This window comes from Actinia tenebrosa, unplaced genomic scaffold (assembly GCF_029948245.1).
Source record: "Actinia tenebrosa isolate PJP-AT-01 unplaced genomic scaffold, QUT_ActTen_1.0 PGA_scaffold14__42_contigs__length_11649687, whole genome shotgun sequence".
Lineage (NCBI taxonomy): Eukaryota > Metazoa > Cnidaria > Anthozoa > Actiniaria > Actiniidae > Actinia > Actinia tenebrosa.
In genome coordinates this window covers 1,632,826-1,651,990 of record NW_028292574.1, presented here as the reverse complement: position 1 = coordinate 1,651,990, position 19,165 = coordinate 1,632,826, and the positions used below count along the sequence as shown (strand labels likewise).

The following is a 19,165-nucleotide window of genomic DNA, read 5'->3' as shown; positions in this document are numbered from 1 at the left end:
GAGGAGAAGTGGAAGAATATGCCTCTTTTAAGTAAGAATAACCTCCGTTTATCTAGAAATTATATTCAGCCTGTTTATCAACTGAGATTTGACTGAGTTGACACTCAATAACAATAACACGGTAGACTACGAATAAAGCAAAATATCCTATCCAGAGTAGCTCATGAACAAATTTTGTACCACTTTTGTCATAAGTCATATTACCGAATGTTTTGGTTTTGCTGTCCTCGGAGTGTTTGATTGTTTTAGAAGGGCACATATAAATAAGCGAAGAACGAGTTCAGAGTTGAGCTCAGCTCAACCGAAACTTCTAAGGAGAGCGATTTCAGAACTGATTTTAAACTCAACCAATTGCAAAACTTCCAATGTTTCACTTTACCTCAATAAAACCGTTTACAATATGACTTTTTTTTCTAATAGTGTAGAGGTATTAAAAAGTGAACCCATTCCCGCCTCTTGACGTTAGTGCTGTTCGTAAACAACACTCGGTAGGCCAGCCAACGCTTTGGTGCTTAGCTTTGAATCCCGCGGGTCTATATTACCCATAATGCACCCGATATAGTTATATACTATATACTTGGTTGGATCAGAATTTCTGCATATCGCTGTATATATATATATATATACATATATGTATATACCTAACCATAACAATTCTGCAACTTTACATATATATATGTCTTTTGTTTTTCTATCGTTTCGGCTATCGACAAAAGACATATATATATCTGAAGTTACAGAATTGTTTTGGTTAGGTGTGTATATATATATATATTGAAAGTTTAAGCGCTTCCTGAAGAAAATCGAAAGTTAATGCAAGAAAGGTAACACAGGAATATTAAAGAATGACAACCACATAATATAAGCTTACCATTTATTTCGGTGATTCAATTTGCCAACATGCGATTTTTTGTGGGCCAAATTCAAGTTTCGTAGTGTTAATATGTATGGAAATTTATCTTTCCCGTACTTTGTTCGGGTCCTGCTGATGGTCGTGAAGAAAATAATTCAAAGTAACAACTGAAATTGGTTGCCCAACCATTGCTCAATTGCTTCCAAAATCCAGCTCTCTTTGAAGCTGAAAGCAAGTAGCGATTTTTCAGGAGTTTTAATATCATAACACAAATCATACAATACGCATGTTTGTACTAAAATAGAGCAATTTAATAATGTTCATATTTGGACAATACGACTGCTGACTTTGGGGAGGGAGGGTAGGGTGAAAACATGTAGACTACAGAAAGACGAACACTGCAATATGAAACACTACACTTAATGTATGTGATCTAGTTACATAGCTATGTCTTTGTGACAGGTAACCGAATCCCTTCCGCTCCACTCCCATCAACCTATGTTAATACTTAACATCACTTAACTTTGACCCAACAAAGCAAAACAGTTCGAAATGATGACTATTTTTCATCCTTCTACCGCCATTTGTATAGCCCTAGAAACCTGGCCTATATATTGTTCAAAATCCATAATTTTGTCTCCAGATCTCGCTTTAAAACGGAAAAATTTGCTCACGAAGTAAGCATATATTTTGGTACTGGTTCGAGAATCTGTCCGAGTTGAGACTGGTACCTAATTTGGAGAAAATGCCCGCGAATTTGGCTTTAAAAAATATTTTTTAATCGTTTTTTTCAAACCTTTTTCAAATCCTTTTAATAGTATGAAGATGTTAAAGTGTTTCTTTAAAAAATGATTCCCCATTCTTCACATAATCTCTCTTATTTAGAAATGACTAGAGTTGATGGGCAATTCTGTGCGATGAACCGTTCAAATGAGATGCTTGATGCCCAGCTAGTTCAAATGAAGCGAAAAAACACGGAGGATACACAACACAAGCCAGTCATAGAAAATCAAGATCTATTGAAGTTGAAAACTTCCAAGGCTCTCTCCCTTAATGATCCATGGAATCTGTTAAGGAATGTCTGGTTCCATCTGATCTTGTTTTTCTGTCGGAGAGGAAGAGAAGGCCAGCGAGAGCTAAAAGACATCAAGCTTGAAGTTTGAAGTTGATGCAAGCGGGCGACACTACGCTACAATGGCGCACGACGAAGCCACCAAGAACCACCCGGGCGGCATACATGATGTAAACTCCTCAGAGAAAAAAGCTCGAATGTATGAAACTGACTACCCAAACGACGGCTACAAAGCTCTGCGCTTGTATTTGTCAAAGACCAATCCAAATTGCGAATCCCTCTTCCAGTATCCGAAGAGAAATTGGTCCCCAACAGACGACGTGTGGTACAAAAACAGGACCGTTGGCGTCAATAAGCTGGACGGAATGATGAAAGAGATTATCCCGCCCATACGCTAACCATTCACGCGTGTGTGATTCAAAAGGCCCCAAAACTTCGGTCGATTGTTTACAAGTATTATGAGCAACACTCACCGGGCCTATCCGGGCCGATCCAAACGCGTGTAAATGACGTCAACTTGTTTGATTAACGGCAATCTATTGCAAAGTGCACGTCGCGATTTTTGTCTGGGGTGGACGCGTAGCAATGCAAACGCCGGTAAGTAGTATTTGACTGCAGTGCTGTGTTCGATAACGAGTCACTAAACAAGCACCTACTTCAAGGACCAGACTTGATGAATGCCCTGGTCGGGGTACTTCTCAGGTTTCGGAAAGATGACATTGCTTTCATATGTGACGTAGAGCAAATGTTTCACAGCTTCTTTGTGAACCCTAAAGCAAAGACTTTCTGCGATTCCTGTGGTTCGAAGGAAGCTTTGTCCTCTCCAGGAGTAGCTAACTTCTGTCTTCACGAGACTGCCAAAGCCGGCCGAGAAGAGTTCGGAGACGAAGCAGCAGATTTTCTCCTGAAAGATTTCTATGTCGACGACGGACTTAAGTCGGCTCCAAACTTAGACCACGCCGTCAAGCTCATCAAAGAGAACCAAGCCGTGTGCGCAGCGAAGAATCTCCGTCTCCAAAAATTTGCGAGCAACAGCAAGAAAGTACTCGAAGCTATACCCAAAGGCGATAGAGCTAAAGACCTCAAAGACCTGGACCTGAGACACGACGCGTTACCATTTCAACGATCACTGGGTAATTATTGGTGCATAGAGTCAGACACTCCAGGCTTCAGGATAGAGTTGAAAGACAAGCCTCTAACAGGCAGGGGAATCCTGTCAACCACAAGTTCTGTTTATGACCCCCTCGGAATCGTCTCACCTGTCATCCTGGCGGGTAAGCAGCTTCTCCAAATTCTGTGCCAACAAAACGTTGGATGGGACGACCCGGTACCCGATGACATCGCTCAGAAATGGGAAAGATGGCGTTCGGAGCTGCCTCTTTTAGAAAAGGTAAAGATAGATCGATGTGTTAAGCCCCCAGGATTCGGGATCCCCGTGAAAGCAGAAGTCCACAGTTTCTCTGATGGAAGCGACGACGGGCTTGGACAAGTATCTTATCTCCGTCTAGTTAATGCACGCGGTGAGGTCCACGTTAGCTTCCTCATGGCCAAGTCACGCGTCGGACCACTGAAAGCCATCTCTATACCACGGATGGAATTAACAGCCTCCGTCATATCTGTAAATGTAGCCGACATGCTGAAGAGCGAGCTCAATTACAAGGACCTAAAGTGCGCCTTCTACACAGACTCGGAGATCGTCATTGGTTACATCAATAACAACGCTCGACGTTTCCATGTATATGTTGGCAACAGAGTTCAGTACATCAGAGACCGCACAGACCCAGTTCAGTGGAATCACATCAGAGGTAAAGACAATCCCGCAGACGAAGCCTCCCGCTCTATGTCAGCCAAGGAACTCTTAAACAACTGCCGATGGCTCAGAGATCCAGACATGCTTTGGGAAGCAGATGTACCTTTCTTCAGTGAACCTCGTTACCTCACTGAATTAGCAGACGACGACATGGAAGTCAGAACAGGCCCTAAGATCGAAGACCAAGCTTCCGAAGCACAAGCCACAACACTCCTCAGAAAGGGGGCTGAAGTCAAGCCGCCGCAGCCCATCCACATGTATATTGAACGTTTTTGGACATGGCACAAGGCAAAGTTGTGGATAACCGCCATTCGACACGGCATCAGAAGACTAAGAGAAAGAGTTCTTTCCAAGAAAACCACCCCCAAAGAAACTGATTCTCACGAACGCACAGTGCCGGAACTGCAAGAGGCTGAGAAGCTAATCATTTGAAACCTTGAAGACGAACACTTTGGCGGAGAGATAAGGATCCTTAAAGAGCTGAAAGGAAACGACAACCAATTTCAGGATTGCAAGGCGACAAGAAGTAGAAACTCGAGCCTCAAAAAGAAGAGCTCTCTCTTCCGTCTAGACCCATTCGTTGACCGAGACGGTCTACTCAGAGTTGGCGGACGCATAACCACCTCAGACGCCCCATATGAAATCAAGCACCCCCTGATACTCCCTAAAAGAAGTCACATCACAGTGCTCATCGTTCGTCATTTCCACTGCGAGGTGATTCACCATCAAGGAAGAAGCGCAACGCTTAAAGCTGTACGTCAAGCAGGCTTCTGGATCATCAACGGATGATCGGTGATAGCATTCAACATCTCCAAGTGCATCACCTGTCGCAAAGAGAGAGGTAAGCTGCAAACACAGAAAATGGCTGACTTACCCGTGGAGCGCATCAAACCCGCACCCCCTTTTACGTACTCTGGTATGGATGTCTTTGGCCCCTTTCTCGTCAAGGAAGGACGGGAACCCCTCAAACGCTATGGTCTGATCTTTACATGTCTCTCTTCGCGTGCAGTCCACCTAGAGACATTGAATTCCATGGACACGGACTCCTTCATAAACGCTCTCAGGCGTTTCATTAACAGAAGAGGCAAAGTACGTATACTGAGGTCGGACCAAGGCACCAACTTTGTCGGTGCGAACAACGAACTCAATACATCCAAGATCAAAGGCTTCCTATGCAAGCACGACTGCGAACTGACTGAGTTCAAGTTCAACGTTCCGCACGCTTTTCATATGGGCGGCGTATGGGAACGGATGATAAGAACAGCCCTTTTGGTCATCTCGTCACTGCTAAACAAGTTGGGCACCCAGCTGGATGATGAATCGTTCAGAACCCTTATGACGGAAGTAGAGAATGTTATTAACAGCTGGCTCCTAACAGTTTCCAATCTGTCCGATTCTACAGCCCCTGAACCACTGACGCCAAACCACCTCCTGACAGGCAAGTCACCTGTAATCCTGCCACCACCTGGGAAGTTCGAAAGTCCTGACGTCTATTGCCGAAAAAGATGGAGGCGTGTTCAGTACTTGGCCAATCAGTTTTGGTCAAGATGGCAGAGGGAGTACTTGAACCTGATTATCAACAGACGTAAGTGGAACAAGAAACAACGGAACAGCCAAGTTGGCGACATTATCCTTCTACGTAAAGACGATGCAGCAAGAAACCAGTGGCCACTCGCTAGGATAACGAAAACCTACCCAAGTCAAGATGGACTGATCCGCAAGGTACAGATCATGACTACGAGAGACGGACAACACAAGAAATATCACAGACCTATCCACAAGCTGGTTCTTCTTCTAGCAAGAGAAGAAATTTAACACTAATCAGCAGGAAGTAGGAAACTGCCTGATATAACAGTCTTGAACTGAACAAGAAACAATATCGTTACCTATACATCTTAGTTTCAGTTATCAATGTGATTATTTGAGAATGACATTTAGTGTTGTAATGGTGTTTTGATTAAGAGATACAGAAACAATGCCTTTTATCAAAGGTAGCAAGTTTAGATTGACATTATCCCATTCATTTGTAATTCCATTTATTTGATTATTTTCAAATGACAAGCATTTAGGGAAGCAGTGTAACGGCACTAGTGTGTTTCAGCCGATAATCGACCGGAAATAGAACTTTGTGTAATACTATATTTTGGCGTCCTTGGTATTTTAGTGGATTTTTAGTTTGAGATTATGGGCCGTCAAGACTTCGACGGGAGAACTTTATATGTGTAAGATTTTCTCGTGTGTTTTCAAGGCCTTCTTCGTACAATAGTTTCGCGGCCCTCTTACGTTAGCTGGCGCCAACACTGAACAGTTCACGCTACTTTTTAATGTTTTTTTTCCCTTCTAAATACGATAAAGAAATAATTTTCGTTGTACGCTTTCTAATCGTTAACAAAATATGCAAAATCCGACTATTGATTAGAATTTCTATGATTTCATTCAGGCTCATCGTAGAGTCGTTAGCCTACTCTAGTCACACAGTCGAATGCTTGATAAAACAAAAATAACATGAAAACTAATGTAGTGTATTCTTAATAAAACAATCTGCTCTAATGCAATGTTTGACTGCGATACCTTGGAGGTGTCGCTAAACGTAACATGAAACTACTTTCTGTCAATCAAAGTTTAAAATTTTTTGACCAAAGCTCCTCATGTATACGACGTATTGCGCCCGGATGGCTCCCTTTGAAGGCAGAAAATACGCCATTGAAACTTCAACTACATCGTGACACCTCAAGAGACCATGATGGTGGCTCCATCGGCTCAAACACCACACAAAACATTGAACAGAGGATTCTCCATCTACAGAAAAAGTTTGGTCTCAAAAATTTACCCTCCCTCGAGTGAGAGAAAAGAAAGAAGACTCTTTCCTTTCTCTCTCTCGTGGGAAGGTAAAGGAGACTCTGCTCGCAGGCTAACCTCAGAATAGAAATATTGCGAAAAACGTATCTCTTTCCCTACGCTTCTTAGTAAATTTGTCCCCCAAACAATATGGCGTCTGAAACCGTGAAAGGAGCTATAAATAAACTAATATAAAACTCGTGTGAGTACTCTTTTATGTAAATTATGACGCAGTAAATTCCTCGTCCACCCACTCGTTGAAGGTTTCGGCATGAAAATCCCTTTTTCATAAAAAATATTCGACTAGAAATAGATACGTTTAGCTAACCAAAACAAAAATCATTACTTTAGTTAATACAATAACATATAACTCGTGCGAGTACTATTTTAGATCAATGACACAGTAGAAATTCCTGGCCCGCCCCCATTCAAGCTTTCGGCATGAAATACGTTTTTTTTCATAAAAATATTCGACTAGAAATGAATATGTTTTGCTAATCAAACAAAATATCATTTTTCTAGCTAATAAAATAATATAAAACTCGTGCGAGTACTATTTTACATCAATGACGCAGTAGAAATTCCTGGCCTGTCCATTTACAATCTTTTGTTTACGTAACTAATTCGAGTTGTATCAAAAAACAGTTTCTAATTTAGCTCCAGTTTCTAATTATCTGCTTAGAATACTACAGAATTAAGTTTAAAGTAAGTTGGATTAAGGCACTCTTACCACGAAAACCACATATGTTCAACCTCTTTCAACTCCTCCGTGTCCCGATATGACAGATCTCGACGTGCATTTTCACCTCGTGTTTCACCAATGCCAAAAATGGACCCAAATGTAATAAGGGTCACAAATGTAATAAACTTTGGTCACAAATGTAATAAAGGTCACAAATGTAATAAACTTAGGTCACAAAAGTAATAAAGGTCACAAACGTAATAAACTTAGGTCACAAATGTAATAAAGGTCACAAATGTCCAAAAACCCGAAAGAAATCTAATGTATCAGTCCAAGTAAAAAATATAATCAAATTGGAAAACAAAAAGAAAACACAAGAAATAATTCATAATAAAAAAAACTAAAAAATATATAATAGAGTGCAAGCAATATATCCACGAAATGCAATTGACTAAATAGTAAAAAATAGTGCTAACTAAACAATAGAAAATATTAGAATTTGAATAGAATTGTACTATTTAGTAAAATTAATTTTTCAGGGATATACTGTTACACTCTAATAAAATAAAAAACAAATAAAAAACTTTCAGCTGACTTTAATTAATACTCGTGATCCAAAAGTGGCTTGCATTATCGAAAATAAATTGATCATAAATAACTTTTAAAATCATGCTAATTCTATTCATAAATTACGCTGTTATTGATAATAAAATTGAATTAATTTCGAATAATGTATTTCTATTTCTTTTTTCGCTATTTATTTTCATGTTTTTGTGTGTACGTGTGTTTATTTTTTTCGTTAATTTGATGTCTCAATAATTGTCGAATAGATTAGTCAGTTTAGGAACGATCACAAGCTATCACTATTGGTCCAAAAGATTTTTTTCCAAACAACTGCAACACAAAACCATGGTTTAATGCCAGTAGTCTGACAATAATTGTCCCCTTAAAACATCACATTCCGCATTATTCATCATTCGTTTGTTCGATCGTTCGTTTGTTTGTCAAAATTCGGCGTCTAAATGTCAACTGCCGAAGTATTGAAGAGCTTGGAACTGAAGAACTGTTTCAGTTGCAAACTTGATGGAAGCACGGGCGGATCTAGGGTGGGGTGCAGGGGGTGCGGACCCCTCCCTGAAATGAGCTAACGGTTTTCGTGTAAGCTTATAAGAAAAAGTCAGTCAATTTTGTCACAAAATCAATTGACATGCATGAAAAACATGAAAGCGATATGCTGATGTTGTAATCTCTATTTTATACCTATTTATCTGATTGTCTGATGTAAAAGTTGAGTTCAATAAAGCTTGTAGAAATAATTTGTGATCTTATATCTGAGAAAAACATTTTGGAAAATGTGCATACACGGTGTACAGTTGTACAATGGATTTTGAGTTTACAACAATTAAAAGCAAAATTAGTTTTGGCCTTGAGACTGATGCAAAAATCTTTTTTATTACATTTGTGACCAAAGTTTATTACATTTGTGACCCTTATTTCATTTGGGTCCAGTTTTTACATTTGTGCCTTCTACATCCTGCGCTGTTAGCTTTGGGATATCAGAATTCTCGAAAAATTTAGATCGTGCATACTCCTTAGGATAACTCTTCCGCTTTCGGTTCAAAGCTGAGCCGTTCGAGAAAATAAAACGTTAAATTATCGCATTTTTAAAACCGAATCGAAACCCTTTTATCCCGTTAATGTTTCCCAACGATACGACACTTTAATTCGGCGTTGAAAAGATTAAATAAATCACATTAGATGTTTGAAAAGGTAAGAGAAGAGTTTGAAAATAACGAGCTGGATGCAACGGTTCCTTCACATCATCCCAAGGCCATATATCGCCTCTTCAGGAAAACTAAGATGATCTTCATTGTTTAAAAATTTAAGAATTTTATGTGCTTTTTTTCGACAGTTTCGATCGGGTTTTCAAAGACATCTCTAACTGTGTCAGAGAGCGATGGTAATGCGACAGTGTGTATGAACAGACAAGGTGAAGCCAGGAGCCCAGCTGGATTAGGAAATGTATCTTCTGGTGCACTAAGTGTAAGGTAAATAGAGGATATTGGCGCGCGGTGATACGAAATTTATCTTCGAGTGTTGAAAAGATCTCTCACAAGTGAGCGCAGCGAACGAGTGAGAGATTTTCAACACGAGAAGATAAAATTCGTATCTCCAAGCGGCCATGTAATATTCTGTTTATTATATAATTATCAATGAAGTATGTTTTGGCTTTTTCAGGCAATTCTTTCCGTGTATTTTTGAATAGCCATCACAATGGTGTTATCTTCACACGTGAAAATAACATGTGTTATTTTCACGTGTGAAGATATCAATTTTTCGAAACAGAGAAAAATGGATATTTCATTGGTAATTATATAATAAAAGATGTTCAGTTCTTGATAACCCTTACCAGATGTAGTTAAATTTTAGATTAATTTAAATTATCCTCACATATCGCTTATGGCATATTTTATTATCATATTTTAGAGCCCTTATTAAATGATTATCTGATAACGGGGCGGAGGGGTTGGGAGTATTGGGGTTTAGGTTGGGGTGTTTTAAAAAACGTTTCCTTTTTTAAATATCAAATTATATTTTAATCTAGTATTTTGCAGCAAACTTTTATTATTATTTAAGAAGCCGTAAGGTGGATTTAATTTAATATGACTTTTGTTTGTTTACTTTTCTTTTCTTTGAATCGCCAAGGTATAAGGTGTTTTTTTGTCTGGTTTTTTTTTTTGTTGTTGTTGTTTGTTTGTTTTTTGTAACGTAGGATTGAAAAGTGACATCACTGTCATTATCTTTCACGAATTTCAAGCACGTGATTGTCTGTGTCATGATCTATTTGATTTAACTTTATTTGGTACTTTTACAGGCTGTCCACAGTTCAGGGCACTGCTGCTTCAAATGATGATTTCACTCCCCTTAATTCTATTCTTGTGGATTTTGGATTAAACGAAACGTTTAAATGCATCAACGTACCTTTAAATAACGACAAACAAACAGAATATATGGAGACGTTTTACATAACTATGAAAAAAGGCTCAAGTTATGTCACTGTGAATGAGACCCGGAACAACTTGACAGTTAACATTATGAACGATGATAAAGGTTAGTGTGGTTTTAGTGCAACCTATGGTCTTGCTTGGAGAGGAATTATATTTTTTATTCATTCCTATTTTAGGTTCTGCACGAAACATAATTAATTACATTAAACGAACATTTTCGAGTGTTTAATATTATTTATGAAAAAAATTAAATTGTACTCACGCTGTGATTGGTTGATAGCTATGTTCGCATGAGGGTATGTAAACACAGTTGTGACGTCACAACCCTTGTGTTTTCACGGTTGATGGTGATGGTGATGATGATCGTGATGGTGGTGGTGATGATGATGATGATGGTGATGATGGTAGTGGTGGTGGTGATCATGGTGATAGTGATTATGATCATTGTTGTGAATTGGGTCGCAAAATATAGTAAAAGACGCAAGATATCGAAAAACTCAACTCGATTTTACTGACTCCATTACTTCTTCGGCTCGCACGTGTGTATTACAATTCATCCTCGGGGGGTCCCTAACCCTGGGCATACATAATAACTAACGTAACCTCTATACATATCAAATCCCCTCTCTTAAGAAAAAAAGATACCTAGATACGGCACAATGCTAAGTGTTCAGTGTCCCTACTCTTTTTTTTTTTTTTTTTTTTTTTTTTTAAACAACGTTAGTATAAATGATTCTAGTTTCATTCCCATCCGTAACGGGAAGGTGGCTTGCGTTCTCGTGGAGGATTCCGCCTCGGTACTGAAGCCGTTGGTGCTGTAGCAACAGTTGGCTTGGGTTCTGTAGCTTTCGGAGTAGATGCAGCAACGTGTGGGTTAACTTGAGGTGTCTGTGACGTACTCTCAGCAGAACGGCGATTTGTTTCTGGTGGACCGTTAGTCGATTCTTCTGTCCTTGATGGTGTTTCCGGTAGACGTTGCGGTGCTGTCCCTGTAGGTGTTACGCCAGGATGTCTTTCAAGAACTGGAACAACAGTAGGTGGCGTAGGAATGCTACCTTCAGACTTGCACTGCATGGATCGGGGCCGAAGTTGATCTTCATGCCTCTTCCATACTGGTTGTCCATCTACGTGTACATAGTACGATCGTTGCAATACTTCAATAACGATCCCTGGCAACCAACGAGGAACAGCACGGAGATTAAGTACATACACTTTATCTCCCACTGCAAACTTGGGTAGGCAACTTGTGTTCTGCTCAAATGTTTCGGCATCCTTCTGGCTATCAAGCGAAGGCCTCAGGCTTGAGAACCTTGTCCTTAACTGTCTACGCATCAGCAAATATGCAGGGCTCTCTGTCGTTGTAGCGTGTGGCGTACATCTGTAAGTAAGGAGGATACGCGATACCTTATCCTGTAAGGTACCCTCACCCTTCTCCATCTTCTTCAACTGTGATTTAAAATACCTGACATAGCGTTCAGCCATACCGTTTGATGCCGGATGGCCTGGAGGTGTCAGAGGGTGTGTCGGATGTTGTTTTTCATCAGGAATTCTTTAAATTCGCTACTGGAAAACTGCAGGCCATTATCTGAAACGATATGTTCTGGGAGGCCTAAATTAGCAAACACTTTCCTGAGCTGTTGTATGGTTGCAGTCGTTGTAGTGGAATTCATGGGTATCACTTCTAACCACTTAGAGTACGAGTCAATGACAACAAGAAACATGCTACCCATATAAGGACCAGCATAATCAATATATAGTCTCTTCCGAGGGCCAGATGGCCAGTTCCTCTTAGCTACGGGTGGACTAGGAGGGGCAGAAGCAGTTTCCTGGCAGCTTGCGCAATTCTTAGCCATCTGCTCGATCTCGTCATTCATCTTAGGCCACCAGAAATACTGTCTGGCTAGCCCCTTCATTCTAACAGTTCCTGTGTGTTCACTATGAAAGTCCAAGAAGAGTGTGGGTCTGAGTGTGGAGGGTACAACGACTCTGCTTCCCCACAACACACATCCTTGTTCGACAGTTAATTCAGTTTTGCGTGAGAAGTATGGTTGCAATTTATCATCATCACACTTACTTGGCCAGCCTTCTCTCGTTAATTGCAGTACCTTTGCCAAGCAGGGATCCTTTTGCGTTTCTGACGCCGCTGTCTTAGCTGTAAGGGGAAGTTGACTCAGCAACTCTTCATCGATCAGCAGTACATCTTCCTGCTCTGGCAAGTCGGACAAATCAGGTGGTTCCTGTAATGGAGCTCGAGACAAATAGTCAGCACACGCATTTTCTTTTGAAGAAATGTACTTTACCTTGTAACTGTACGCAGATACGATCAGTGCCCAACGTTTAATTCTCGCAGCAGCAAGTTGGGGTATTGCGGTATGTTCCCCAAAAAGCTTAACGAGAGGTTGGTGATCAGTTTCTAACGTGAAGGTGCGTCCCAGCAAATACTGTCGGAATTTCTGTACACCGTTAATGATTCCAAGAGCTTCACGCTCAATCTGTGCATAGTTTTTCTCAGCACTTGTGAGACTACGGGAAGCAAAATGAACTGGTTTCAACTCACCATTCGGGCCAGGCTGCTGTAATACTGCACCAATGCCGTACGAAGAGGCATCACCAGAAAGTACTAGCTCAGCATCAGGGTCATAGTGAGCCAGCATAACATCTTCAGTCATCATCTTCTTAATCTTTTGGAACGATGACTGTTGTTCGCTCTTCCACGACCATGCCTCGTCATTCCTCAGTAACTTGTATAAATGCACCATGTGGTGTGCAAGATTTGGGAGGAATCTGGCATAGTAGTTTACCAACCCAATGAAGGTACGCAATTCGTTTACGTTGGTTGGCGCAGGTGCTTCTTTGATCGCTCTCACCTTAGACTCCGTCGGGTTGACACCATCTTCAGTGACCTTGAAACCCAAGTACTCGACTTCAGGGATCATGAACTGACACTTTGTCATCTGTAGACGCAGGCCATTTTCTTGTAAACGTCATGACTCCTCGTAGGTTAGATAAATGCTCTGTATCATGACGGCCTGTGACAAGAATATCATCTATGTATGCGCTGACATTTGGAAGTCCCTTAAGGAGATTCTCCATCGTGCGCTGGAACAGACCAACTGCACATGAAACTCCATAAGGCAGTCTCTTGTACTTGAATAAACCAACCGATGAGTGTTTATGGTGGTTAGTTCCTGAGATGCTTTATCAAGGGGTATTTGGTGGAAAGCTTGTGATAAGTCAAGCTTTGTGAACTTCTCACCATGAGACAAACTTGCAAAGATTTCATCAACTAATGGTAGGGGGTATTTATCTTGTCTAGCTACATTGTTTACAGTTACCTTATAGTCCCCACAAAGGCGAGCATCTCCATTTGCTTTCACCACAGGTACTACAGGGGTAGCCCAGCAGTCAGAGTGAACTACTTTCTCTATGACTCCTTGACTCTCTAAATTCTGTAGGGCATCTTCAACATTCTTTTTCATAGCGAATGGGAGGGGTCTGGCTTTGCAGAACTGGGGTGTGGCACCCTCCTTAATCTCTATGCGGGCCTCAACTCCCTTGAGACAACCCAATTCAGAATTAAATAACTCATCGTACTCTGCTAACAGACTGTCAAGCTCTGGTGGCTGATTTACAATGTCTACATTGAAAGTCTTCTTCCAAGGTACTCTTATTTCTTGTAACCAGTCACGGCCAAACAATGGGGGCCCGTTCCCTTCGACTACCTTGAGGGATAATCTTGCGGATTGGTCTCCAACTACTACATTGACTAGCTTTTCTCCCACGACTGTAAGTTTGTTGCCTGTATAAGAGCGCAGCTTAACAGAGGCTGGATCCAATGGTGTGTTTCCAAAATGTCTAACAAAGTCAGTCTGGTTGATAAGCGAAACCCCTGCCCCAGTATCTAGCTGGAATTTCATTTGCACATCATCAACAATTACATCAACATGTAATGGAGGGGTAACCGAGTCGGACTGTATGTTGAGCAGATCGCTACTATCTTCATCTAGGTTGAGCTCGGCTTCAACAGCATTAGTTTGCTCACGTCTCTCCTTTTTGGGCTGTTGAGATTTTAATTTTGACAAACAAACTTTCTCTATGTGGCCTACGTTGCTGCAGTAATGGCATTTGGCATTGATAAATCTACATTTGGGTGCGGTGTGTGATTTATCGCCACATTTAAAACAGTGTTTATTGTCTTGTTTGTAGCCTCCGGAGGGCCTTGGATGTGCACTGTGAGTATAGCTAGCTTTATTTGGAGCAGTCTTGAGTAGTATAGGGGTTGGGGGTCCCAACTCACACACCACCCCGAAATAACCCGTCTTAAAAGCATACGCCCCGGTTTCATTCGGGTTTTGAGAGCAACGTGGCCCGGGGTTATTCCACCAAGAGATTACGGGATCTTCCCACCATCCACGACCCATTTGAGGTCGTGAATACGGCCACCAACGAATACCATTAAATATGCTAACATATATTATGAAGTGTGAAATTCAAAGGAAGGCTGGCGGGGGTTACCCGTGCCCCGTATTACTAAAAAGTCAAAATATTTGTCTTATATACGATGCATGAATGTAAAGAGTTTGTTTATAACTTTTGTGTAAAGTGCTTGAGACCCAAGTTTAAACCTACTAAGCCAAATAAGTATATTTGTTGTGGTACGAAAATGCAAATAGAAGACGACACGTCAGCGCATTGTTACGAGTGTGGTAAAAATATTCGCAATGCCGTACCAAATGCTACCAGAGAGCAGTATTACGCCAATGGAGGTCGTAAGAAGACCCCATACAAAAGAATAAAATACTTCAGGGACTGGATGAGTCATATCCAAGGTTATCGACCGGTATATTTAGACAACGAAGTAAAGAAGAAAATCATAGACCACTTAGAAGAGCCAACCCCGCAATGTCTGCGGAAAACGCTAAAAAAATTAAAGCTAGGGAAATATTACAAAGCTATTCCCTATCTTTTGTCTGAAATTACCGGTAAGTCTATTCCCGAGGTTTCTGATATGACAAAAGCCGAGTGGATGTTTTGTCGGCTGAATAAGGATATTCCTTATTACCCTGACGTAATCTATGAAATATTTTACAAAATAGACCCCAACCACCCACTGTTAGGATGGATTCCGAGAAGATAGTGAATAGCATAAATCTTATGCCATAAGACGTTGATTACGCGTAATTCTTGGAAAACTACTTAATTTGCATATGAACCAGACAGTCGGCGTTCGATATGTAAACAGAATCCTGTTTCGCTTTTTTCAAAGTAAATATTACTGAGCAAGCTTTCTTTGAAGCTCTTCTTTCGCTTCTTGGTAGATCTTTTTGCGAGATTCCTCGGAAAGATCTTTTACGACTGTTTTTTTGTTCCTTATGTCCGACTTTAATTTCTCGTACTTCTCCTCTTCGGCCAGGATAAGCGAGAATTCTACGTCGTTTATCTTTCTGTCACGCAAAGCCTTTGAGACAAGATCGGTAATTGTATTTACTTTAGCCCTTGACAGAGCTATTGTTGTGTCATGCTTGGATATTTTGCTTGACAACTGTTTCATAATGCCCGTAGCAACAGCCGAAATAATGCCACAGGCTGCCCCAACGCCGGCCAAAGGAACCCCAACAATTATTCCCGGTCCAGTAAGCGAAGTAGCAACGCCAGAGCCCGTTAACACAACAGATATGGATCCTGAAGTTATCGCAATCTTATGTAGCGTACTCCGGGCTCTGACGTATTTCTTCCTAACTTTTTCATAGTGCTTTGTTTGCCCTTCCAAGTAAGCCAGGATTAAATTTGCTTTATTCAGACGAAAGTTTTCAGCGTTTAATTCGTTAGGTTCCTTAGGAAGTTCAGGATAAAGTGGAGGTGCTGATGGTATAACATCCATTATATATACTAATGTACGACGCTTTTGGGAATGATATTGAGGAGCAGCCACATCACGACAACCGGGATTACTGGAACTGGAGAGTATTTAGGAAGATGTTCCCACATGCAGACCCTAGTAAGTTCGAAAGAAGGCCAGATGGGATTTACTTCAACGGCGAAAGAATGTACGGTATTGCGGACTTGGAGCCAAAGGCGACCGTCAAGCATCCTAAGATTTTACAACCAAAACCCGAGCATAAAGAAAGGCAACCTAATTTCCAGGAGAATTTATTGATAACCAACCAGGATTATCCATTTTACGATGCTGAAGGTGGCGTGAACAACTTTGATAAGATAGTGACGCATTTGAAGATTCCAGTGGGTACGCAAACCTTTGACGTAGTAATAAGGGATATCTTTAAAGATTTTAACCTTACGCACACTTCAGGAAAAGAAGCCCACGAATGGTTAAAGGGGCCTAACTTTAAGTACTGGCCGCAGCAGTTAAACTTTGCCGTCTGGGCGGCTACAAAGGGCTGCGGGGTTACCGCGGATATGTTCGACATTGCCTTTCTAAGGTTCCACGTTGCCTTTACTATGCGGCGCATATTGAAGGAGCTGAGAGTGCCCCTGCCGGGGGAAAAGCCATTCAATCGAATGGATAACCACTACGATTCCGCTGCCCTAGAAAGGCTAATGAATGAGTTTAAGCCGCAGCGAAGAGACTTTCGTTATCGGGAGGGCGCCACGCATGGCTTGGGCATTATCTATGCTTGGCATGTTGACGGCGTGCGTCCGGCAGACATGTATCATCAAAAATACCCCGGGGTCCTAAAGTTTTACGACTTGGGTTGTCGCAAGAATGACGTTACGCTGATCGATAGGATTGAGACGATTTACCCCAGTCCTTGGGATCCATTCGTATTATTAAAAGGAAGAGGCCTAAGAAACCTAGCTCGAATTAACCGCAGCATTGAAGCATTCGTCTACTGCACCCTGGGAGCGCAGGTAAATACCCGCAGCCCCATCGTTGGATCCCAAGGTGCTTCGCGGGAAACGCAACAGGAATTCCTAACCCTGTTTGAGTCCGCAATAATAGAAAATGACATATCCAAGTCAGTTCAAAGATATCAATTAGCGGTGCAGCAATCTAAAGTGCGGCTAGATTATGCCTTGTCGCCCGGTTGTTGGTTAATGCCAAGTAATTTGGTTATCAACGCCAATTCCGTTGTGGGTTATAACAACAAACTTCAGCGAGCTACTAAGGATATGAAGTTTGGGGTGAATGACGTGAACTCTGATACTACCAAGGGCATTCCACGCTTCGTAGAGAAGCCAAGAAAGGAACACGTGCCATCAAAAAAGAAATACGTGACACCAAAGAAGGCCCTGCCTACGATACCTGAGGAATATGACCATAACTTACTAAAAGCCGGCTTGGCTACCGCAAGCATTGGTCTGAGTTATTATATATGGCGATGAACAACCCCTACGTAGCTGGAGTAGATTGTGTCTATACGACTTACACAGGCGAGAAAAAATACACCCAGGCGGCTTGGGTTGATGTCACGGGGATGTCCGTGGATTTGAACTACTCCGGAAAGAAGTTGATATTATGCAGCATTTCTTTGGGGGCCGTTAGTAATGCAAACATAGGATTTCGTTTCTGCGACGATAATGGAGTATTGCAACCCATGCGCGCGAAGACGAACAACAGAGAGCCCACGCATTTCTCAGTAGAGCCGCCAACGAATAGCGCTGAGAATCTTTCCGTTTGGACTTTTCATATGGTCGCCGACTGCCATGGGAAAGTGAAGCTGCAAATGCGCATAGATGACTCCGGGAGCGTTTGCATAAATAGCATAGAAAATCAAAGGGATACTGTTTATAACCACATGACCATCAGCACTTTGACGGTGGTTAGCCTTTAAATATATGAATCCATACGTGAGGGAAACGCGCTATACCCACCGCTTAGATGAAGAGGGGTATGACAACGGCGCTTGGTATGACGTTGGAATGTGGGTTGAGGTTGGGGGGACTGCATTGGTCATTTGCACTATTAGCATTAATGCAAATACGCATGCAAATGTGGGGTTTAGGCTTATTGATGAGAATAATAAGCCCCTGCTTCCTTATCGAACTTCAACGAACACCAGGAAAGTTACCCATTTTTCGATGGAGCCCTACACTAGGTCCACTGAAGACCTAACGCCAGTGACTTTTCATATGCTAGCCAATTGTAAATATGCTAAGTTGCAAGTCACTTCTGATGACGGCAAGTTTGGGATAAATCGCATAGGTCGCAGGCCCGCTAATGCAGTCTGGAGTCATAAGCCCATTTCTACCATGAGTGTGTTGCCGTTGGTTCCGAATTACCAGGGCGGCGCTAATACTGTCTTTCATTATCCTCAAAGCAGGACACCGCCCGATGAGAAGGACAAGATTAAGCCTTCATCTTCTTCAGGAGGACCACCCCAATAGCTACGACTAATATCCAAATGTTATTCCCCACAAACTTTAGCAGTTCGCCGCCGGCCCTAAGTGCCAGGCCAAGAACGCTACCAAGCAGCCCAGGAAGACCGGCTGCCATTTTTTCCCTAAGTCCGTCAGCCCATTACCTAATTTCTTTACGCCTGCGCCCGTAGCCTTAAGCGCGGATAGGATAACTCCTACTACGCTTGAAATAGCGACCGCGAATGCCAGCGGAACGCCATACTTCACCAGAGCTCTTTTTGCCTTGTCCTTGGTGGTAAGCCCCAACTCCTTTTCCAGGTTTTCCTTTTGCGCCTGTAATTCCGCAACCCTTTCCTGAAGGGTTCCTACTTCCTTTTGAGCTGCTTCCCTTTCCTCTTCGGGACGAGTCTGGTCCGCAGCTACTTCCTGCTGCCGCTCTATTTGCCCCTCCAGGTCTTCAATAGCCTGATCTCTTTGCCGGATTTGCTCTTCTTTAGTACTGATTTCGGCAACCAACTGCCGCCGTTCCTCCAAAGAGCCGGCTATGGTGATATGCAAGTTTTTAGCTTTTTCCTTGCTCATG

At 41.8% G+C, this 19,165-nt stretch overlaps 1 protein-coding gene, 1 long non-coding RNA gene and 1 pseudogene across 7 annotated transcripts in view; 2 read left to right on the top strand and 1 right to left on the bottom strand.

Moving 5' to 3' along the window:
• LOC116288671 (uncharacterized) overlaps positions 1-19,165 on the bottom strand; it is a 371,660-nt gene that overhangs the window by 88,617 nt on the left and 263,878 nt on the right. The gene's annotated exons all lie outside the window — the stretch shown is intronic.
• LOC148911163 (uncharacterized) overlaps positions 1-19,165 on the top strand; it is a 130,689-nt gene that overhangs the window by 75,181 nt on the left and 36,343 nt on the right. For all 6 annotated transcript variants that reach the window (XM_089029972.1, XM_089029971.1, XM_089029974.1 and 3 more), the window contains 2 exons: positions 9,168-9,303; positions 10,131-10,366. In XM_089029972.1, coding sequence (XP_088886098.1) covers positions 9,168-9,303; positions 10,131-10,366 — 372 coding nt within the window. The remainder of the gene's footprint in view (positions 1-9,167; positions 9,304-10,130; positions 10,367-19,165) is intronic.
• On the top strand, positions 1,734-2,323 carry LOC116289172 (uncharacterized; annotated as a pseudogene).